The 21,760-nt window shown below is 34.4% G+C and overlaps 1 protein-coding gene across 2 annotated transcripts in view; it reads right to left on the bottom strand.

Annotated features, from left to right (window-relative positions):
• LOC145662827 (folliculin-interacting protein 2) overlaps nucleotides 1-21,760 on the bottom strand; it is a 105,808-nt gene that overhangs the window by 43,290 nt on the left and 40,758 nt on the right. For both annotated transcript variants that reach the window (XM_081728724.1, XM_081728725.1), the window contains exons 5-8: nucleotides 18,653-18,823; nucleotides 11,809-12,016; nucleotides 9,985-10,126; nucleotides 1,052-1,203 (exon numbers count right to left, since the gene is read on the bottom strand). In XM_081728724.1, the coding sequence (XP_081584850.1) occupies nucleotides 1,052-1,203; nucleotides 9,985-10,126; nucleotides 11,809-12,016; nucleotides 18,653-18,823 (673 nt within the window). The remainder of the gene's footprint in view (nucleotides 1-1,051; nucleotides 1,204-9,984; nucleotides 10,127-11,808; nucleotides 12,017-18,652; nucleotides 18,824-21,760) is intronic.

Below are 21,760 nucleotides of genomic sequence, written 5' to 3'. Positions count from 1 at the left end.
TTACAGAGCCTGGTTATCTCGCCAATTCTTTTGTGACACGTGGTGGATCTTGACAAACAGGCTAAAATATATTAAACTTATTACAAAGAAGTTAAAGTGGACTAGGTTGATTCAGAATTATTTTCATTATTTTCCAAACGGCCGGTGTTTCGTAAGACTCCTAGGCTCTTTGTATAAGTCTAAATTTATAAAATGCTTGCGACATAAACAAACACGGCTTACTAGTTCACCGAACCAGTTTTATTTTTATTTTATTTTATTTTTTTAAATCTCACTGCACTTCTACACGATTTTGAAATCCAATGACACTCAAATTGATACTTCACAGTTACTTTCTTCCTTTCTACTTTTTCCTTTTCCTATCTAAAGAAATACACTTTCTCCCTTCTAATGTCGAATGCTGTTTTTATTATTTGTTAATATGTAATTTGTTTTCCATCCATTGCTTTATTTGCAAAGCCTCACTGTTTCATTATTCGTGTACTCCAAGCCTCTGATTATTTCTGAGCCGTGTAATTCATGTTAATGGCGTACACTTCATCATAATTGTTCAGTGCACAGTTGTAAGAAAAAAGGGGGAGATACAAATCTAGAATTTCAACCTAAAGTGCTGAAGTTATCCTCTTTATCGAACGCAAAAGAAGCACTAATTAAGTGGTTTAGAAAGTAAATCCGAAGAGTTAGATTACAAGAACAAATGAACAATAAGCTTGCGAAATACCGTGGAAAAATACCACGGTGCACCACACATGTAACAATATTTACTCTTTATGTTCTTACTCATTTGCAGTGAAGAAGAATCTTCTACGTATAAAAATGTATAACAATTATTTTATTTAAAGAATTCTCAGCCAGTTGTTCCTCATTTCTTTTTAACCTTTATTTCACATCTTACCCACATACTCAGCAGTATAGAAGTGAGTTCGATTTTAAAATACGATTAAACTATGTTCTTGAATATACATAACTTCTAACAACATCCTTTTACGTATGTTCGTACCAACAATATCATTACTTTTATAATAAACAAGTATAGCCTTTATATACTTACAAGTTCGTGTTCTTAGTATCAAGATTGGCAAGTATATAGCCAAGATCGTTCAAAAAATTCAATGCTAAAGTAGGTTGCTGATTGGATTGGGATATTAAACCAAGCCACATTGGCAACTGCAGACGAGTACATGAAAATAAGTCCACCAGAGACTAAAAAATAAACCAAACAAAAAATAATTATTTCGGAATCATAATATCAGTTTGTCTATATACATATATGATTGATATAGATATATCGGTGTATTAGAAGCAACAATTTCGCTATTACATTAATACATAATAATTCTCTACCATAAGTCTATCGTAAACTACAATAAATAATCATATACTAAATATTAAGAAAATTACGCAATACAATACCTTGTTTTTGAATTATGTGGAACACAAACTTCCACAAAAGGCTTATCATGGATTTTTTTTATGCCTTCGCATTTTCAACAAGTTTGAAACCAACGAAGCCAATTGATGTGTTTTGGTGGAAAATGAAATTTGGAATTAATTCAAAAATTAGGTGCAGTCATTTAGGTTTAGGGACAACAGCTTCGGAAAAAAAAAAAATCCACCGTTCTCGTTTGCGCACAAGTGACATTGTAAAAGTACAAATCGCGACACCTTTAATGAAACTAACCCCTCATTGTCAATTCTTTATTTTAGGTATCTTATGTTCTAATTGCAACGTTGATATACAATAATGTCCACTGCAAATAATATTTACGAACCAGAATGGTAACAGTTCTCGTTTGAGTGCAGATAACATTGCAAAAAATAATGTTTTTGGTGCTGTTCTCATGCTGCCTCTGTACTTCGGTATTTCGCAATTGATAGCTATAAGTTATTTTCTTTTCCTGCCCTTACTCAAATCTTTTTTCATTAACACCAACGAAAGCAATTAAGGTAACGAATCTGTCCTTGCTTAGGATATTACGGCCAAATCAGACATGCACACTGTAATTTCGTCAGTTCTACAATTCCTTTTTATTATTTGGCATTTTTTTTTTTTTTTCATCAATTGTGACTTATTAATTACACACTTATATTTGAGATAAATAGGATTCGAGTGAGGGTGATGACGCAGCATTGATTATAGGATTTAAAGTTGGAAATCAGAAATGCAATATTTGCTTTGTCCTGTTGTGTATTCCCAGTTCCTTTGAATAAAATTACATTATTTTGACTCAGTGCTGTTCAGATTTTTCCTCTTAGATTCACAATTTCTACTTTGTGCACGCTCATGTCCATGCCCAATGAACAGACAGTGAATGCAGACCCTTTGTTTAATAAAGTTCTGAGGTATACAAAAAAGAAACAATTCTTTCCTTATGTGAAACTGCAACGTTAATATCTGCTATCTTACCATTTCAGTTTGGTCATTTCACAGGAAAATTTAGGTTTCCATTTCCATTACATAACTTACTTCTACCTCTGGAAAGAATGCGGCTTCATCAATTAAACGGTATAACTGAAAGAATCTCGACGTTAAATTCCGACACCTTTTGTCACTTTCAAAGTCAGCAGCATTTGCAGTAAACGTTAGTATATATCATACGTAGTATAACAATAGTATATATCACACGCAGTAGCAGATTCCTGGCACGAACCAGAAGTTGTTAGGAAAAGTCACCAGTGAGTGATTTCATGCATCATAAAGTGCAGTTATATTTATTTTCTCGCAAAGTTGTGTAAGCGTAAAGAAAAAATATTAAACATTCACCCTTTCTGGTTTGCAACTGTTATTTGCAAAGGATATTACTGTACATCATATGTTGGAATTAGTCACTTTGCATGAACATAAGACACCTGCAAAAATCGGCAATGATCGTTTGTCTGGTAGAAAGTGGCTTGATATGCCTTTTTACAATGTTATTTGTGCGCAGACAAGAAATGTCTCATTCTGGTTTGCAACTATTATTTGCAGAAGACATTCCTATATATCGGTATATCGTACTCCAACCTCTAACTTTGGATTTCACATCTTTAGATTTACGGTTATTTGTGATTTCACGTTTAACACAGACAATATTTTAAAGTGTGTGTATTTTAAATAAATTATTTAAATACACTTTTTTTATATACAGTTTATGTTCCAAAACTATTTTTCAAAGCCTTTGTATTTCAATAAGCCTTCTCCAAATTCAATGCAGTTTAATTGTGCTACCATCTTTGGAGTACTTTTAAACTATACGTTTGTGAACGTTTGTATGTTCGTGGCCAGTCCTTTCGACAATGAGATCTCGGAAACGACAGGCTCTAGAAAGAACGCTTTTTCACTGATCGATTGCAAATTTTGCGTAGATTGTCCAGTTCTAATTGAATATTTAAAAAACATGGCCATTATTTCTTTATTAGATTTTTATGGGTATACTGCAAGTGTTGAAATTTAAAAATAAAAAGGTAAAGCATTACATCCTACGCATTATACATTCCAGACGTTTGTTTCATGGCCAAATTAGAATGAAAAACAAAGGATAACCATTTCCCCAGTCTAACATAAGTTGAATCTTTATTGTTTGGAGTGTTTTGCCCAATGAACACCATATATCACTGACATTATAACTAATCATGGTGTCCACAGAAAATTCCATCTCAATTTCCCTGACTTTCCCTGATTTTCCCTGACTGCATTTCCAATTTTTCCCTGACTTTTTCTGGCCTCCACCATCCCCATAGCCAGCCAACTCTCACCTTATTTACTGTCGTATTATTACATTTTATTACACATTATGCACACAAGATTACAAAGATACAGAAAGATTTTTTAACGTACATTTACAAGTTTACAAAATGTATTATATTAGCACATGTTGACATAAAACTGAAAAATATCATGGTTTAAAATAAAAAATAATAATGATAATAATAATAATAAAGCGTCTTCTGTACAATATGGAGAATGTGTTCACATGAAAATTTCTCACTTATGATTGCACAACTATCCATAAAAGTGGGGAATAAAAGAGTTTATATTTTTAATAAGTGTTCCATATTACAAACTGCCTTTCTTCTTTTCCAGCTCATCGATTCTTGCTTGAAGAGCACTTTCTTCTGATTTCAAGTTATTCTGCAACTTTTGTCTTTTGTCATTTAAATCTTTTAGCTCTTGATTAATCCTTCTCTTTTCTACAACTTTCTTTTCTTCTTCGCGCTGTACACTTTTCTGTTTGTCCAGATAATCTTGGTACCTTCGTCTGGAACATTTTACAGACTGTAGTAAGCTCCTGGTGATGGATATATTACCTACACCCCCAGCACTGCTGATAGCATCATGCACAAGTCTTTGAGACACCAGAGAGTGTTCTACAAGATTTTCTACAAGTAGTGATTTGTTGATGGAGAAACCACTTTCAACCGGTGAATTGCCATGTGACATTATCAAGCAAATTTTCACTACATTCAAAAGGCTAGCAAACTTGACATCATCCTTTAGCATCTTGTAGTAAAACTCATCTAATCCTACAGAATCGTCGTGTCTTGCAGTAAACTCGCAAAAGTATGATTTCAAGGAACCTTGTGCTTCAACACACAATACACTGAACTGTTTCTTTGCCTGTTCAGCCACATCTGACGAAATCCTGTTTGCACTGTGAAGGTCTTCAAGAACAATCTGCGCTCTCTTTCTTGCTAGAGATGGCTGCTCCAAAATAATACTTGGGGCAAAACAAGTGACACCACGCACAAACCTGTACTTCAGCGGGCTTCTTTCACGCAACTTCTGAACTAAACCTATGATTAATTTGCGAAACTCAAGTTTGAATTCTGCTTTTTCCTTGTCTGTACATACGGTTTCTCTTAATACTTTCCTCGTAGCAAAACCAGTGTCAATCATTGCTGAAGGAAGAAGGTTCTCATTTGAAAGTTCCAAAGACATCAGTTTTTGAGCAGAGTCAGCTTGCTGCAATATTTCTGGTTTCACACATCGAGCCAATAAACTATGCATTAAGTCCAAAAGTGCTGTGTGCAAGAAAGGCATTAGTGGCTTTGGAGACTGAAATCTTCGAAGAAAAGTTTCACATTCTGCTGAAACAACTCTATAACCAGCCAACTTACTCTTCAACAGAGGGTCTTTCATCTGTTCCTTTAAAGAAGATTGTTGCCGACAACTAGGTAGTGTAGAATCTTGTATGAATTTCTTCACATTGTGATAAATTTTCACAGCCCTTTCCAAGCAATCCACATTCTCAAGCCATCTGATAGAACAGAACTTTTTTGGGAAATCGGTGGATCCTGTAATGGTAGTATATTCCGCCCGGCGAGCTGGGCTGTTATTAAAAAGGTAATACATATCCCTAAGAGTCTCGTCTAAATGCCACTGTGATGCCTTTAGCCCATTTTTCATGCTACCATGCAAAACATGTAGTCCACAAACACCAGTGTCTATCAAACTTTTTCCATCGGGATTTCGTTGGCACATTTCACTCTTTAGTTTTTCCCTGAAGAGGAGATTTACGTTTGGTCCATCCATGGAAACCTGCAGTAAATTGTCTAATGAAAGACCTATTCCCTCTCTGAATCTCTCCAAAAGATCATCGGCTCTTGCCCGTCCCAAAAATACACTATTTAGATATGATGTAGAAACTTTGTTGATTTACATCCCAGAATCTTACGACTAGGTCCATCTGGCCTCTCTGAACTACTTTATTCAGAGATTCGTCGAAATATATGACATAATCTGAAGCCTGTTTAACTCTATCCATAACACAATCTTTAAAATATGGAGCCAAGCCATGATTTACTAGATAAGAGGCTTTTGTCTTCCCAAGGGTAAATTTGGAAGCAATAGAGCTGTCAGGAAACATCAACTGGAAAGTTTGGCTAATGTTCTGGCAAGCATTCAAGGATATTTTCTTTGCAACCAACTCCAAAGTCCATATTATTTCTGCCTTCATAACTTCTTCGGTCTGTATGTATGAATGTAAACCACGCTCTTTATTTTTGCTATTGATTTCACCACTTCCTTCACTTGATTCTGGCTGATCATCTTTATGCTTACACACAGTTTGATCAGATTCCTGGCTACAGTCACTTGTACCTGATGACTGACCTGTTGAACTGGAAGGCACAAACACACTGACAGCAGGTTGCATGAGTTTAGCTTTCAAGTTCTTAAGATGTTGAGGTCCTTTAGCATGAGAGGACACTGCTCTTCGTCCCATGTTACTAAGCTTGAATGATTTTGAACATACTTTGCAAAACGCACATCCACTATTTCCATGTACACGTCCAATCCAACATGAAAATTCCGGGTACAACTTTTCATCAAGCCATTGATCATTAAAAGAAGTTGACTTATTAGCCATTATGATGACTCATAAGGTCAGATTATTGAGTTGACATCCCACTTAAACCTGCAAAAAGAGAAAGTGATATTAATTTCTGAAGCAATGCAAAGAAAGGCATCTAAAATATTTTTGGAAGTGAAATTAGAAATTACGTACAATGATATACTTACCAGACAAAAGGTACTGATAGTAAACTGTTACCACAATTTGATTACCATCACTAATATATGTACGAGCTTTCAAGAACTAACTCACTGTTCACATCATCGTCCGTGCTGCCCTCACCCATCCTATTCTCCCATCTAAGCCTGATGATGAGAACAGTGAGTTAGTTCTCGAAAGCTCGTACATATATTAGTGATGGTAATCAAATTGGGGTAACAGTTTACTATCAGCACCTGTTATCTCGTAAGTATATCAATGTTAGTAACTACAAAGCGGTCCAACTTTTGCGGTTTAGAAATTATGTAGATAGGTAGATACAATAGAATATTATGCTCTGAAGCACAGAAAAAAATATAAATGTATTGTAAGAAAAGGTCACCCTTCACCTCCAAGGGCAACCGGAAACAAGATTTAGATTAATAAGAGTATCTTTTTACTTTTTAAACTTAGTAGACCTGCTGTATCCTTAAAAAAATAATAATAAAATAAATATGGACTGATCACTTAGCCACTGATCGCAAAATCGAGTTTTTCTTGGCATTGTAAACTAATGATCTATACAAGAAAAATTTAAATACAATTAAATTAGCAAATATGTATAGCTCATAAAGGCATATGCATATTCTAGTCCCTCAGAAAAAATCCTAAGACACAATTAGCATATTGCTAATATGTAGCAATTTAAATCATCATTGGAACTGCACTTGAAAAATAAAGGACATATATATTTGTCCTATAATAATTGTCACAAATTTCCATAATATAGGAAAACAGGACAAGTGGGAGCCCTGTTTATATAAAAAACACTGTGTTCAAAGGAATAGTTAACTGATAAGGACTTTGGACTGACAGCTAGGCCAAGTTTGTTTACGGGAAGCAAGCGCTCACGGAATAAGCAAGCCCATTATGCCTGCATCATTGACTCACAATCACATGTTCACGGATGTAGTTTATGGTGCAAGTCTTTTGAATCATCCTGTTGCTTTTCATCATTGGGTACAGGCCATGCGAAACAATCTATTAAGTATCTAGACAAGCCCTCAGTTTTGGTATGTTTCATTATTGGGCTCAGGTCGTGCGAAACATTTCAACTGATATTAACAACTGAATTTTTTTCGCTTAGCCTACCAAAGAGCCTGAAATATTGACTTGGTATTCCTATAGTACAGGTGTTAGAAAAAGATGAAAATAAAGTATGTATGAAACCAAGAAGAGATTCAAAATACTCTACTGTCAAGTAAAAAGCAAACAAACAAAACAAAACAAACAAACAAAAAAAAAAAAACGGAAGAAAAAAATGAGCCGCTAGGAAGGCGGGAAAGTACCTTCTGATGCTTATCAGAAGGTGAATACAAAAATACTTGTACATTTCCATCAACATATGGTGTTTGTCCCTCCAGGAATCAACTGCAAAACATACAAGAAATCTTTCTAATTGTAATGTTTGTAATTGATCGTACAATTTCTTGTGCATTTTCCCTGACTTTCCAAGCTTTTCTTGTGATTTCCCTGACTTTCCCTGACTAAAATCCATTTCCCTGACTATCCCTGATTTTCCCTGACTTTCCAGAATGTGGACACCATGCTAATTGTGTGTGTAATGTATTTGCTTATTACATATTGCATGCAAGAAGAAAACACTGATCATACATGAATTAAAAACTCCAACCGGAAGTAGGCTCAAATCTGCAAACGGTGCGAGATATTGAAAAAATAATCGAAAAAATCTCCCCTTTACGGTGTCTCTTGCCGATTTTTATCAAGACGTCTTTCACTTATGTCTGTAAAGGGACATGTACAGATGTGAGGAATAACAAGGAGATTCATGCTCATATGTAAATGATGCGCTGTGTAGAGAGCGCAGGTTCAGCTAGTAAGGTACTTAAAAAATTTTGGCAATGAGAGACAGTTTCCCATATATCCATTATAAAATTTGGAATCTTTTGCAGTATTCACTGTGGTGCGTTTCGCAATCCGGAAATTTCTATTTTTCCCGAAGGAACTGTCCCCAAACCTAACTCACTGCATCTAATTTTCGAATTAGTTCCGAATTTCATTTTCTACCAAAATCCGTCACGGGGTCCTTTTAGTTTAGTGTCACACAGTTATACCATGAAGGCTTAATGAAAAAATTATACATGCAAGAAAAGGACAGTGGAAATACTGGAATAATAGATATTTTCCCATAAATATAATTAACCGGAGAACATCGATAAAACTCACTGAATACAATGTTGTCAACTGCCAACTCATAGTCTTGGGAACGAACCACGATTACTTAGTATCAGGGGCAAGCGCTTTACTACTAAATCACTCTATCCTTATGTGATAGTGTACTGAAATAAGCGTAAGCATGCTACTACCATTTTCCACAATGTACATTTGTTTGTGTTTTCGTCTCTCCATCTGTTGTCTGTTCCTCGATAATTTTCGTATAATTTGACAGACTTAACTGTAATATTCTCAAAAAAATAAAAGTATTTCATGAAACGCAATGATTTCTTTCGAAGCTTCCCAACTGATTCTATTTTTTGAAGTTTCAACAGGAACAGTTCAGTTAGTGGCAAGGGGCCAACCGTAAGAAATAATTCAAGAAAACTATCATATGGAAAAATATCTAAATTTTGGTGTAAACACAGCACTACTAGCTACAATGTTTTTACTGTGGTATCATTAAAATATAACCCAGGTTACTCCTCTTGTGTTTAAAAATTAAGAAAACACGCATCTACTTGAAAGAGGTGTTTACTGTATAAAGCTAGATTCACGAACCATAAAATCTTTGGTCTGATGACTAGTTTTCTGTCCCCTTACCTTTCATATTTCAGCTGTTTATGTCCCACGATTATGTCCTATATTGTTCACGAGACGATGAACATGAATTTGATGAACTGAATAGAGAAATGGTTAAAATTCTAATATTTATGGATTAGGTTCGACACGAATTCGTGAACTGGAACCTTTCGTGTTTGCCAGACTAATTGGACCGGGCCTGGTGTGATTCAGCGTATTTTTTTTCTGTTTTACACTATATTTAAAACTTCCGTAACACAGTATTCATATAATTTAACTCACTTGTGTTTCAAATACTAACTTCTGGATAGAGAAGCAGCTTTTTCTCCTTATATATCCTTATATATCACATTTAGATATATGGAGAAAAAATATATAAATTAGCTAAGAATACTGACAAAATATTGAGCATTGTAGGGATAATAATTTCATTCTGAAAAATAAGGGTAGGATGGCGTTTCCTTGGTGTGCGTAGCATAAGTATTATTCGAGTTAGAAAAATTAGCTCTCCAACTGCATCAATACTGTTTCTTTAAAATTGATATAAGGATTTTCTCTGACCAGCTCTTCAACTTTCTATTTCTTAAGGTTGATTCATATAAAATATTTTATCTGAATCTCAATAAAATAACTTTCTACCTCAATCGGCCAGTAAGTTTTCATTATACTATACAGAAACTGAAATAAAAATACATACCTGTTGTAATTCCTCACAGCTTTCCATTAGCATGTGAACAAAAACATCCTTGTGATTGTAAGCATTTTCCACAGCAGATTTTAATCTGGTTATCATATTTTCTATGAAACAAACATGTTCAAAGAAAAAGGACTGCAATTCCCTGAAAAGAAAAAAAATAGTATTATATACTTATTTATTTATTGAACGAATTCCCAGATACAGCATAATTTTACCATTTTACATAGGGAAATGTTAACAGGAAAGAAAATGAAAAAGGATAAAAATAATCTATCACCAACAAAAACTACAATAGTGTCAACAAAGTGCAAAAATATTATTTGGACAACACACGTTTAATTACTCTGTCAAACACCGGGTAGATCGAAAAAATGTCTACATCAGTTGTTAAGATGAGTATAATAGTTCGGTATTCTGTGAAAAAGAGACATCTGTACAATTGCCAACCTAGCGCGGGCAAGATGGAACAGGTAGGTATTCGGGTTATGCGGGAAGGGACACGTTAGTTCTTGAAGTAGTTTCCGATACGTTCCTATTAACTATCTTATGAAGAAACTTTAGGTCAGAGTTATTTCTGAGTTCTCTCGGAGTTTGGATATTAAGATATCGCAAGAGTTCCTTCTTAGGTAATACTCAAAGTACGGGAACACGGACGCGTACTATAGCAACAAAGAAACTGAGAACAGAATTCTAGGGAGACGTATAGCTGTACGCATGGATCATATGAGAGAGCAATATTCGATCTTGGGCGCTATTCGAGTTCTATAGAATGTTGCTAATGATGCCACGGTGAGTAGTTCAGTAAATCGGTAAAGATATCCAACATACGCATTGATTTCTGCACTACTGAGGATGTGTGTGCGACAACGTAGGTTTCGCCTCAAAAATGATACCAAGATCATTATGACTAGAAGAATGTGTTAAAGGAAATCGTTAATATGGTATGTGGAGGGAACAGGACACTTTTTCAGAGTAACGGTAATATTGTCACATTTCTTGCTGTTAAGTTAAGTGCCACATTTCACACCAACCTATGAGGTGATATGTCTTCTTGTAGGGCAATCTGTCATGGAAACACGATATTTCTTTGTATAACTTACAATCGACAGCAAAAAACAAAAGGCCACTAGGATTAGCTGATAAGTGTGAGTAGAAGGTACGCGTACATCAATCTACGTCAACCAAATAGCCATGAGAGAGCGCTGTGACTTTTCAGGTTTGAAAATCTAGTTTTCCTTTTACCAGTAGCCTGAACTCACTCAATCTTAATTTAATTTTTCGCATGTGAAAAATGTAGAAGACCAAATTCTTTAAGTGTAAATTTAATTAAATTTAAAGTAAAAATTGAGATTAGCGGTTGTTCACTTTTTTCGTATCTTTCAGTGGTTACTGTATTCGCAATTCTATTTCACAGGGTCGAAAACTTATAAATTTAGATTAAAATAATAATATTAATTCTTAATAAACAGAACTTATAACTTAATCATAGACGAACTGCAAACCATCAAACTTAACATTCAAATAGGCAAGTTCAAATTTTACAATGTTTCAATACCAATCGAGTGTAAAGGAAGGTTAAAATACTGTGAAAACACATGGGAAACATTTCCGAACGAAAAACACTATGAAAACCCATGGGAAACATTCCCGAACGGAAAACACTTTAAGATTTGCTTTTCTCTTTTTTTTCTCTCATTACATGATTTCTTACATTTGTCTCTGTAATTGTCGAACAAAACAGTACTGTATGAGTCCCACTTCTCTCTAAATTCTCTTACTTTTTTTTTTTTTTAATATAAGATTATAAATATATATTACACTTACTTGTCCACTTCATTCTCGTCAGTCAAACTAATTATCACAGCCAAACCCAATTTGGTTCGTTTATTTGTTGATGGTACTTCGTCACAGCCTAGACAATCTTGTGTAAAACATTCCATACTTCCAAAATCCATTGAAGTGTTTACATTGCGAAGCCATCTTCGTTGAAGACTGCTTAGACTACTTGATTGAGCCAAATGAGATAGAGAGCCTAATGAAAGAGTCAATACGTTTGTTAGAATATAAAATTAAAAGAAAAGAGTAAGTTTCTATCTAAAACAAATTTCATCTATATGCTAGTTAGTTAAGCAATGTGTAGTTTCCAAACTTACTCGTGTGTTCATAATTTTTCCTTCCAGTGCCACTTTTCAAATCTTGATATTTCTGGAAACCCTGTCTCTGTTCTTTTCTCTACGCCAGTGTACAGATTTTAACAAATAGGAAACGACACGAAGAAATCACATTTTCTTCTAACTTCTTCGATACTACTGACGATTGTACGGATTAGTAATACGCGTTTCCCATCTTCATTCTACTCTTTACTTTCATCTTGACTTTATTAATAACTAAGTATTTTCATTCTTTCGTTTTAAACTCCTCGACAATATTATTCGTGATTCCGATGTTTCCATGGCTACAAATTTGACTTGTTAAACTGTCCTTTGTCTTATTTACATTCCTTTTGAGACGAATTTCTTTAAAGACACTCAACATCAGTGGCATATCCTGAACATCTGAACATGTTTACCGCAGCTTACATATTATATTTTGCTATTTTATAACACATAACTATCTGATTCATACTAGCTTTGCTATCTTAAATAACGAACTAGAAATACAAATCGCTAAGTAAAGATACGTTTATTTGAAAATAAAAAACGTGTAACAGTTTCACCAACTAACTGAAAATATTGGCTTCATCACACACTGTAACAAACAAGAGGGAGTTCAGTATAAATATAGAAGCTTCCTCTTACTTGTTAGAGGAAGCTATGTCCAACTACCTTACTCACGCAACTCCCTCTTGTTTGCTGCAGTGTCTGATGAAGACAATATGTTCAATTAATTGGCGAAACTGTTACATCTTTATTATTTTTAAATAAACGTAGCTTTGCTCAGCGATTTGTATTTCTAGTTTAATTTATAACGTATGTATAAATGCTGTCTTCAGATTAATCATGTATCTACTGTAAGTTGTAAATTAAGGGGACAGACTACTAAATATTTCTCAAAAGCTAACAATTTTTCTTTTGCCAGTTTTTCGTAAGTGGAAAGTGATAATGAAATGTAAATTACCTCAGTAATAGATAATGTTATTCTACACCCGAAAATAAGAATTGGAAGTATTTTCAGTGTTGCTATCCACAGAAATTACAGTATGACCAGAATTTGAATTACCCAAAAAATCTAGGTTATGGCAGCAACTAGAAAAATGAACTCAACGGCAATTGATGACTTATCATGCTGTCTGTGTTCCTTGTTAACTACTTTTTAAGTAATATTTGTATTTATTTTGTAATAAAGAGTACAAAATAAATAATTTTTAATAAACAGTAGAATTAAAATACAAATATTATTTAAAAAGTAACTAAAAAGAAACACAGACAGCATAATAATTCATCAATTGCCGTTGAGTTCATTTTTCTACTCGCTGCCATAACCTAGATTTTTGGGTAATTCAAATTCTGGTCACACTGTAATTTCTATGGATGGCAACACTGAAAATTCTTCCGATTCCTATTTTTGTGTGTAGAATAACATTATCTATTATCTATTACCTATTACTGAGGTAAGTTACATTTCATTATTTCTTTTCACGCACGAAAAACTGGCAAAAGAAAAATTGTTAGCTTTTGAAAAATATTTAGTAGTCTGCCCCCTTAACCCTTTTACCTAAGATATCAAGGGTGAACTCAGAAAATAAATTGATAAAAATAAATAAAAGTTAAGAAAAAGCGGAAAGGCTATTACTCGCTGCAAAAAAAGTAATAAATAAAATAATAATAATAAAAAATCAAATAAAGCGGTAAGAGCCTTTTCGCTTTCTCATTGAATATAATCACCGCTTGCAATATTGTGATAAATAAAAGTTATTTTTAGATACTTTAAAACCTTTTTTCTCCCATTTTCTGAATAACATAACATGTTGAAGAGGCACGCTGATGCAGAAAAGCTTGAATTCGCCATCGAAACTCGAACATACTAATAGAAAGGAACTCCACCACCACAATGCATAATCAACACAAGCTTAGTCGCGAATTCTACTTAAATAATAATAAATAATAATAATAATAATAATAATAATAATAATAATAATAAATAAATAAATAAATAAATAAATAAATAAATTCTTCTTCAATCTAATGGCCAGATCCCATTTTTAACGTAGGTCTCGCCTTATACAATTCCGTTGCTGATGCAGTACATAAATACAAATCAATCAATCATTTGTTTCGTTTCGCCCACTGTAACTCATCTGTTCTATTTTGAAGGGGACCAAAGTAGTACAAAAACACACATGGAAAACCTGGATAGTGTAATTTAAGTATTATATTCTTTCCTTCATATTTTTTAACAGGCCCCGAAGGAATTTAACTACTGAATATGATAAAATGTACCAAATACACTTAATTCTGTGTTGACGAAAGTAATCGATATTACGTCGATTATTTAGTTTCAAGGGCGTCATTCCGTACCAGCCTTCACAAAAATTGCGAAGCGTAGCGCAACGCAAAACGTGCAAAAATCAATTATAACATCAAAACTGCTTCCCCCATCTACAGAACAGGGTTCCTACTGATTTGGAGAAATCTATTTCCCTGACTCTGGCAAGAAATTCCCTTTCATGACAGGTGTCGGATGACGTTGGCATATAAATATGGAATAAATAACTCAAAATATTTATATAGAGAACATTTATTCTATAGAGGCAAATAGTAATCAATTGGTCATACGTACATTCCACTTACCTTCCATAAAAATCTGAACAATGTCTCATACTGTGATCAATAATATTTATCCACAAACGCCTGACAATCAATTACTCTGAAGATATGATACGTCTTATTCATTCATTTATAAAATTTTCCTGACTTTCTTTGATTTCCCTGACCAGTAGGAATCCTGCAGAAAAGCAAGCTTTCCTCTCTGTACAACTGAACAGAAAGCTTGAAGATTATTGCAGACACCTCTCCTCAACGCTCATCCGCGACTCATATGTTCATACGTATAAGATGGTTGCTCACCATGGTAGTGATACATTTGAATGATTTTTATTTATTTATTCGCTAGAAAGTGCTGGTGCTCTCTCTCTTAGGCTGAAGCACAGACATCATGAACGCAAGTGGAATACTTTTAAAGTTGTGTTTTGCAGAATTTCCATATTAAATTATGCTTTAATTACATGCTTACTGGCGGTAAACGCGGTAACAGAGAAACCGGCATTGCCCAACAAGATATTAGTCTTCTTGAAATGATCATATATAGTTCCCCATTAAGTCTACATCACGTGTATATAAGTCTCGATCAATCCATTCAATAGAAGTTCTCTATAGCTTTCTGCTAATTACGCATTCCAAAGAGAAGTTAAGATATAAAGAGGATAAGAAATCCTGTTGCTTTTAACTGTTATAAATTACGAAAGAAGCAACCTCCATTCTAGTAACATTTTACTTCTTATTTCACTAAGATATGCCTTTATGAATCTTACAATTTCCTTGTGAACTTCGAATTCTAATATATTACACAGCCTCTTTCTCTTATCATCGAATCATACACTTTCTTGAAGACTAGGAATAATTGAGAATTGTACAGTTAAGATCCAACTGCGCAATATCTGCTTTTACACAATTTAACCTGATTCTACAAATTAACAGAATATTCTTGTATGTAACTCAAATATGAACAGGTCTTTCATTTTTATCACAAAACAGCTGAATTTCAAACAGATAATAAAAGGTATGACTGGTCATATCTGAGTTATCCTATAACATTTATAAGCAATTATTTTCTGTGTATGTTTTGCGTCAAGATAAGGATAAGATCACAAACACACTGATTCTGCATAAACATAGATGAAGTGTACTCTGCGCGAAGATCTGAATATTTACTCAGATTTATGAATATCAACTTTCAAGTTTCCTTAATAAAATATATAAACTCTACTTTTGGAACATTACAGAAAAATACAATACGAGAACTAAAAATACGAGGATTTGTATTTTGACAAACAAGAAAACAATAAATAAATTCTTGTTCATATAATATTTCAGGTGTTTTATACACGTGTAGTGAGTTCAGTCTTATTTTCTTTGTATGGGGTACGATTATGCCGGTTAGGCTAAAGGAGACGGTGATGATGAGAGATGAGTGAAATGGTGGAATGAAGAAAGTGGGAGGAAACGGGAGAACCCCGAGAAAACCCACGAGCACGATGTTTGTCCACCACAAAGTCCACACGGCGCGAGCTGGGATCGAACCAGGGACCCCAAGCACCGGAGATGAACGCTCTACCACTGAGCCACCGCATCCCCCACGATTATGCGATGTATAATACAAGAGTAGCTAAGTTTCACATTAAGTACATACTTCAATTGCGGTTACTAACTAATTTACCAATGATAAGACCCTTCCTAACATCGTCATCAAGGTTGATCGTTTCAGGCTTTCCAATGCCAATAAAAGAAAAATACAGGAAATCACCATGAAAAAATTAGGTTTCGTAAAACTGTGAAAAGGGAACATTTCAATTATTTCCTGGAACATTTGTGCATTTGGAACATTTTGAAAGAACAAGGAACAAAGAAACCCATAATATTTCTACCGATTGGAAGGAACATTTCAATTATCCAAGATAGAAATTAAAAAGGAAATTACACCAATTATTATATGAACATGCATTCTACTCGAAATATAACTACATGGGTAATTATCTCGTAGCAAAATTTTATATGAGTTTCTTGTGTTTCCGTAGGTAGTTCACCAGTACTAAGCAACGACCATAAGGAAAGTGTAAAAACAATCTGCAGTGTTTGGAAGTATACGTTTCCAAGATGTGAATAATTTCATCACTTGCAAGATTCTATCATTTCTATGTTAATTCCTTGTTTTCAAATAATATACATAAGTTGTAAAAAACAATACAAAATTCATTTAAAAAATTACAAAACACATAATACAAAGAGTGGGTTTGTTAAGTATCTAAATGTAGGTGTATGAATTTTGCGCTAACTGCATTACTTGGTATAATCATCTTTAGACAATAAAAAGGAAAGGACGAAGCACAGAAGAGTCTCCATTCAACCACTCCACTGTGGAGACAAAACTGGCGGATACAGCCCTTCAACCACCCACACCTTATTTTCTTATGTTTTCACAAGTGGAAGTAGCAATGCCACAAAAATATAGGAGATTTCGTTAAAATTTAAGAAATATAGGCCTTTATAGGAAGAAAAACAAACACACACTGTTTCAAAAAGAATATACGTATTTCGAATACATACATTTATTAAACTTTAAGACATACGAATATGAAATTTTACAAACATATTTACGAACCTCTCAAGTTCAAATTACTGTTCAAAGTTCAAATTACAGATGTTCAATATGACCTCCGTCAGCGACATGAACAATATCACATCGATACTCAAATTCCTCCCATACTCGAGCAAGCATGTCCTGTGTCACTGATGTTATGGCAGTACGGATCCGGTTCTTCAACTCTTCCAGGTTCTGTGGGAGTGGTGGTACATAAACGTTGTCTTTAACGAAACCCCACAGGAAGAAGTCACAGGGTGACTAATCTGGTGACCGTCGAGGCCAGCTGAGACATGCTAAGTCGCCAGCTCCTTGACGACCAATCCAACGGTTCGGTAGAGTTTCATTCAGATATTCACGCACTTGGCGACTCCAGTGAAGGGGTGTCCCGTCTTGTTGAAAAATGAAGTTGTCTTCGTGCAGCCTCGGAAACAACCAGTTTTGTAACATAGCGAGATACTGCTGACTGTTACCCGTGTTTCCATTAAAGAAGAATGGGCCGTAAACAGATGATCGGCATATCGCACGAAACACATTGACTTTGGGCGAATCTCGTACATGTTCAATGACTGCATGTGGGTTCTGTAGGCCCCAAATTCGAACATTTTTTTGTTTATCTGACCACTAACACGAAAAGTCGCTTCATCACTGAACACGATGCGTTGTGCAAAAGTGTTATCATTGTCAATAGCATCCAGAATCTCGTTACAAAATGCCACACGTTTGCATTTGTCATCAGGACGAAGAGCTTACGGCTTCATAACCAACCGACGTCTGAAAACACGCCAAATTGTTGTTGTCGGCACTTTTAACTCCTGACTAGCACGACGAATTGGTTTTGAAGAACTACGTTGGAAAACAGTTTGAATTCGTGCAACATTTTCTTCAGGAACACAAGGGCGGCCAGGACTCTTTCCTTTACATACACATCCTGTATCTACAAACTCTCGATATCATCTGCGAATGTTCCACCCATTCGGAGGATCAATTTGGTACCTCAACCTGAAACGTCTTTGCACTCTAATCACGGAATTGCACTTCGCAAACTCGAGAACACAAAATGATTTCTGCTGCGGAGTAGCCATTTTAAACATATGACGGTTACCAAGCAAAACAGAAGACAACTGACATCTAGCGGCTATTAATATAAACTAGACTATGTATTCGTTTCTCCAATAGCCGAGCCGAGGCGCAGCGATCGATAGTTTGGACAAAATAATTCTTCGTAATACGTATATTCTTTTTGAAACAAGGTGTATACAGGAAAAGTAGGAGCATTGGAAAGCTTGTCATCTTGTGAGCTAATACTTACTGCCATGTGATCGAGGTGTTCCTATGGGAGATGTCTCGTAACTGGGTAAATTAGAAAAACTGCTAAGACTTCCGTTGGATCGCAACGACGCATCTCCACAAATGCCACTGTCATTCTCATACCGATATTGTTTAATGGAGTCCCAAGACGCCATATCCTGTTGACGACTTCCTGAAAAGTATTTTTAAAAAGTTTTAATCGGCAAAAATTTAATACAGACGCTATATCATATTTCAACAGAAAAAAAATTATGAGATCAATTTTGCAGTTTAAAGAGTAAGCTGAAGAACTAATTAATGTTGATACTGTAATTACATTATTTTATCCGCCCAAGCCTTGAATTTGATTCTCAATCAGTGGCGTTTCTACCATAAGGCAACCATAGGCTCTCATCTAAGGGTGCAAGGCTCTAGCAGACGCCGAGCTTCCGGCGCAGAACTACCTTATTTTGATAACTGTAAAATTACTAACATCTCCATGTTAAAGAAAACTCTGGCAGTTCTCGGAAACGAGATAGTCAGCGAAAGCTGATGCTTATAGGGCTGTCTGTAACTTGGAACGCAATCAATGACTTTGGTTCCGATTTTACAAGACCTTAATAATAATAATAATAATAATAATAATAATAATAATAATATTCGTGCGTATTTTCCAAACGAAGAATTGTTAATTTTTTACTTTATGATTTTTTTCACACTACGTCTATTACAGATAAAATTTACATACAATAACGATGTAGGAACTCCGAACAAATAAAACAACTCACGAATCAGAGAATTTGCATCACTGGTTATAAGGACACTTAGGCGGAAGGTATGGCTGAACGTACTGTGTTATAGTGTGTTCTCGTACATGTAAATACGAAATTGGAGTACAGCAGAAATACCTGTAATTGTTGATGAGAGCTGGATAGTGGGTGTGCTGAAGAAAGTAGCTGAAGTTTTGAGAGTTGCAATTACCAGTAAAGTGGAATATGTATTACCTTTGTGATAGATGTTGGAAAGCCTGACTACGGTCGATTATAGAAAAAAGTATATGCTATAAGCCTTAAATGTATCTCTGTCCAGCCTTCTATGTTGAAGATACTCTTTAACTCATCTTTTCAAGTTCTCCATTTACCAGTTTCTGGCCACATAATGCATCATAAATAGTACATTCGATCTGCCTAAGTATTCTAAAAATCCTTCATGTTCCATCACGTTCGAAGTGTTCACACATCGAAAAACATTTATAATACTACTTCTCATCCACTAACAGTCTCCCGGGTCTTAACAATCTATAACACTACACTCACTCTATTTTCCATAATTTTTCACTATTATTCCTACATACTTTTCATTTTGTATTGTCTCTTATTATTGTCATTATGTCATTACTTGTCATATTATTACTTCATGTTATATATATATAAAACTATACAGTGCCGATAGGAGACAAAAATATACTGTGATTGTGAAAAAAAATCGAATTTGAAGTTTCAAAGGATTTACACGTTTCATCGCTCCTATAAGCCGAGAAAATGATTTCTGAATGTCCATCTGTTCGTATTGATATATGTACACACGCCTGGAATTAAGGTTCTCAAACTCCTTTTATTTATTTATTATTTAAGCATTTTCTTTCTATTTCAGAAAATAAAAGTACTGGAAGACGGCGAAATCGAAATTTGCAAGTATCTCGAAAACTACTCTAATGACTTTTGTTCCTATTCCATAAACAAAATATTTCATTAATAACCCTACAATACGAAATTAAGTAATTTCTCTTGAAAACATTATCTTGGCGTGAGTCCCTGCAGTTACGAAGATGAAACTTACATGTGTAAGTGCCTTCGAAAATTCCGCCTCTAAGGGGACAAAGAAAAGCAATTTTACTAATATTTCAACTTTCAATTATTTATTCAGAAAATAACCAATGTTAGGATTCGCTTAAGTTCGATATAGGAAATTACGTATATAAACTTTTTAATTAAAGATGTGAGGATACGTCAACTATTTCAAAAATTCTGCTACTAAAGGGGGTGGGAGAATTTCTTGAATATTCAAATTTCTCGTTTTATAAGGATTCTCCATAAGTTGCACTGAATTATTTTTACACCAAAGTATAAGGGTAGTTCATTAGATAATGGAAATCTAAAACAGCTCTAAATATTCTGTTAACAACCTATAATATACCATAATCCTTCCTATAAAACTTCTGAAAGGGTAGTTTTCTTGCGTGGATGTGCTTTGTTTCGATGATTTTCACGAAAATAGCCCTAACGTTTTTCTTGATATTTTGAGAATAAATATTTCACAACTATATATGCCCTAAAATATGGTATTAACCAATTCCTTCCTAAAGAACCCAGGAAAGGTTCTACTGGTAGGGTGAACTTACTTCGAAACGAAATTTATCGAAAACTCCTATTATATTTTTCTATATTACACAAGTATTTTAGTAAACTTCGCAGGATACGGTTTAATTTGAGATATCGAAAGATAAAATTTAGTGCTGCAGCCCACATATCTTGATTTTTTTTCCTATTATTTTTGCTAAAGTATACACATACAAATTTCACTCTTTGCATTACTTTTCACTCTCATTCCTTACCAACGAAGTATTCTAGTATGACTTGCGGGACAAGACGCTTACTTTTCTTTTCTCCCTACTTACTTCTTTCCCTATATTACTAACGTGGGGTTCAGCAAATGTGCATATAAGGGTGTTTTGTTTAATGTTGTGTAATAATGGTATCATTATTTGTGGTGTACTGGAAACGAAACTCATAAATAACAGCTCCAACGGAAATCTATGGCTGACAGAGAGTAAAATAACTCTCATATTAATACTACCTTGTTGAGAAAAGAATTACCCATATATTACTTGTAGATTCTTACTCTCCTGGTATACCATCTATAATACATGTTTAGAGACACGATTTTACTTTCTGAAAGCTTAATTCTACATACAATTGTAAAAAATTTTATATTTTCCTCAACGTTAATACTATTATTATTAGCAAAATGTACTATCACCTTGTCTGGTGTCTACTATGTTTACACAAAAGTGTATTAATTGTAATTATATACATTAGATATAGTTATGATTTGTTGTTCGATTCCCAAG

Source organism: Thermobia domestica, chromosome 10 (genome assembly GCF_964235325.1).
Source record: "Thermobia domestica chromosome 10, izTheDome1.hap1.1, whole genome shotgun sequence".
Classification (NCBI taxonomy): domain Eukaryota; kingdom Metazoa; phylum Arthropoda; class Insecta; order Zygentoma; family Lepismatidae; genus Thermobia; species Thermobia domestica.
This window is presented reverse-complemented; position numbering and strand designations above follow the sequence as displayed.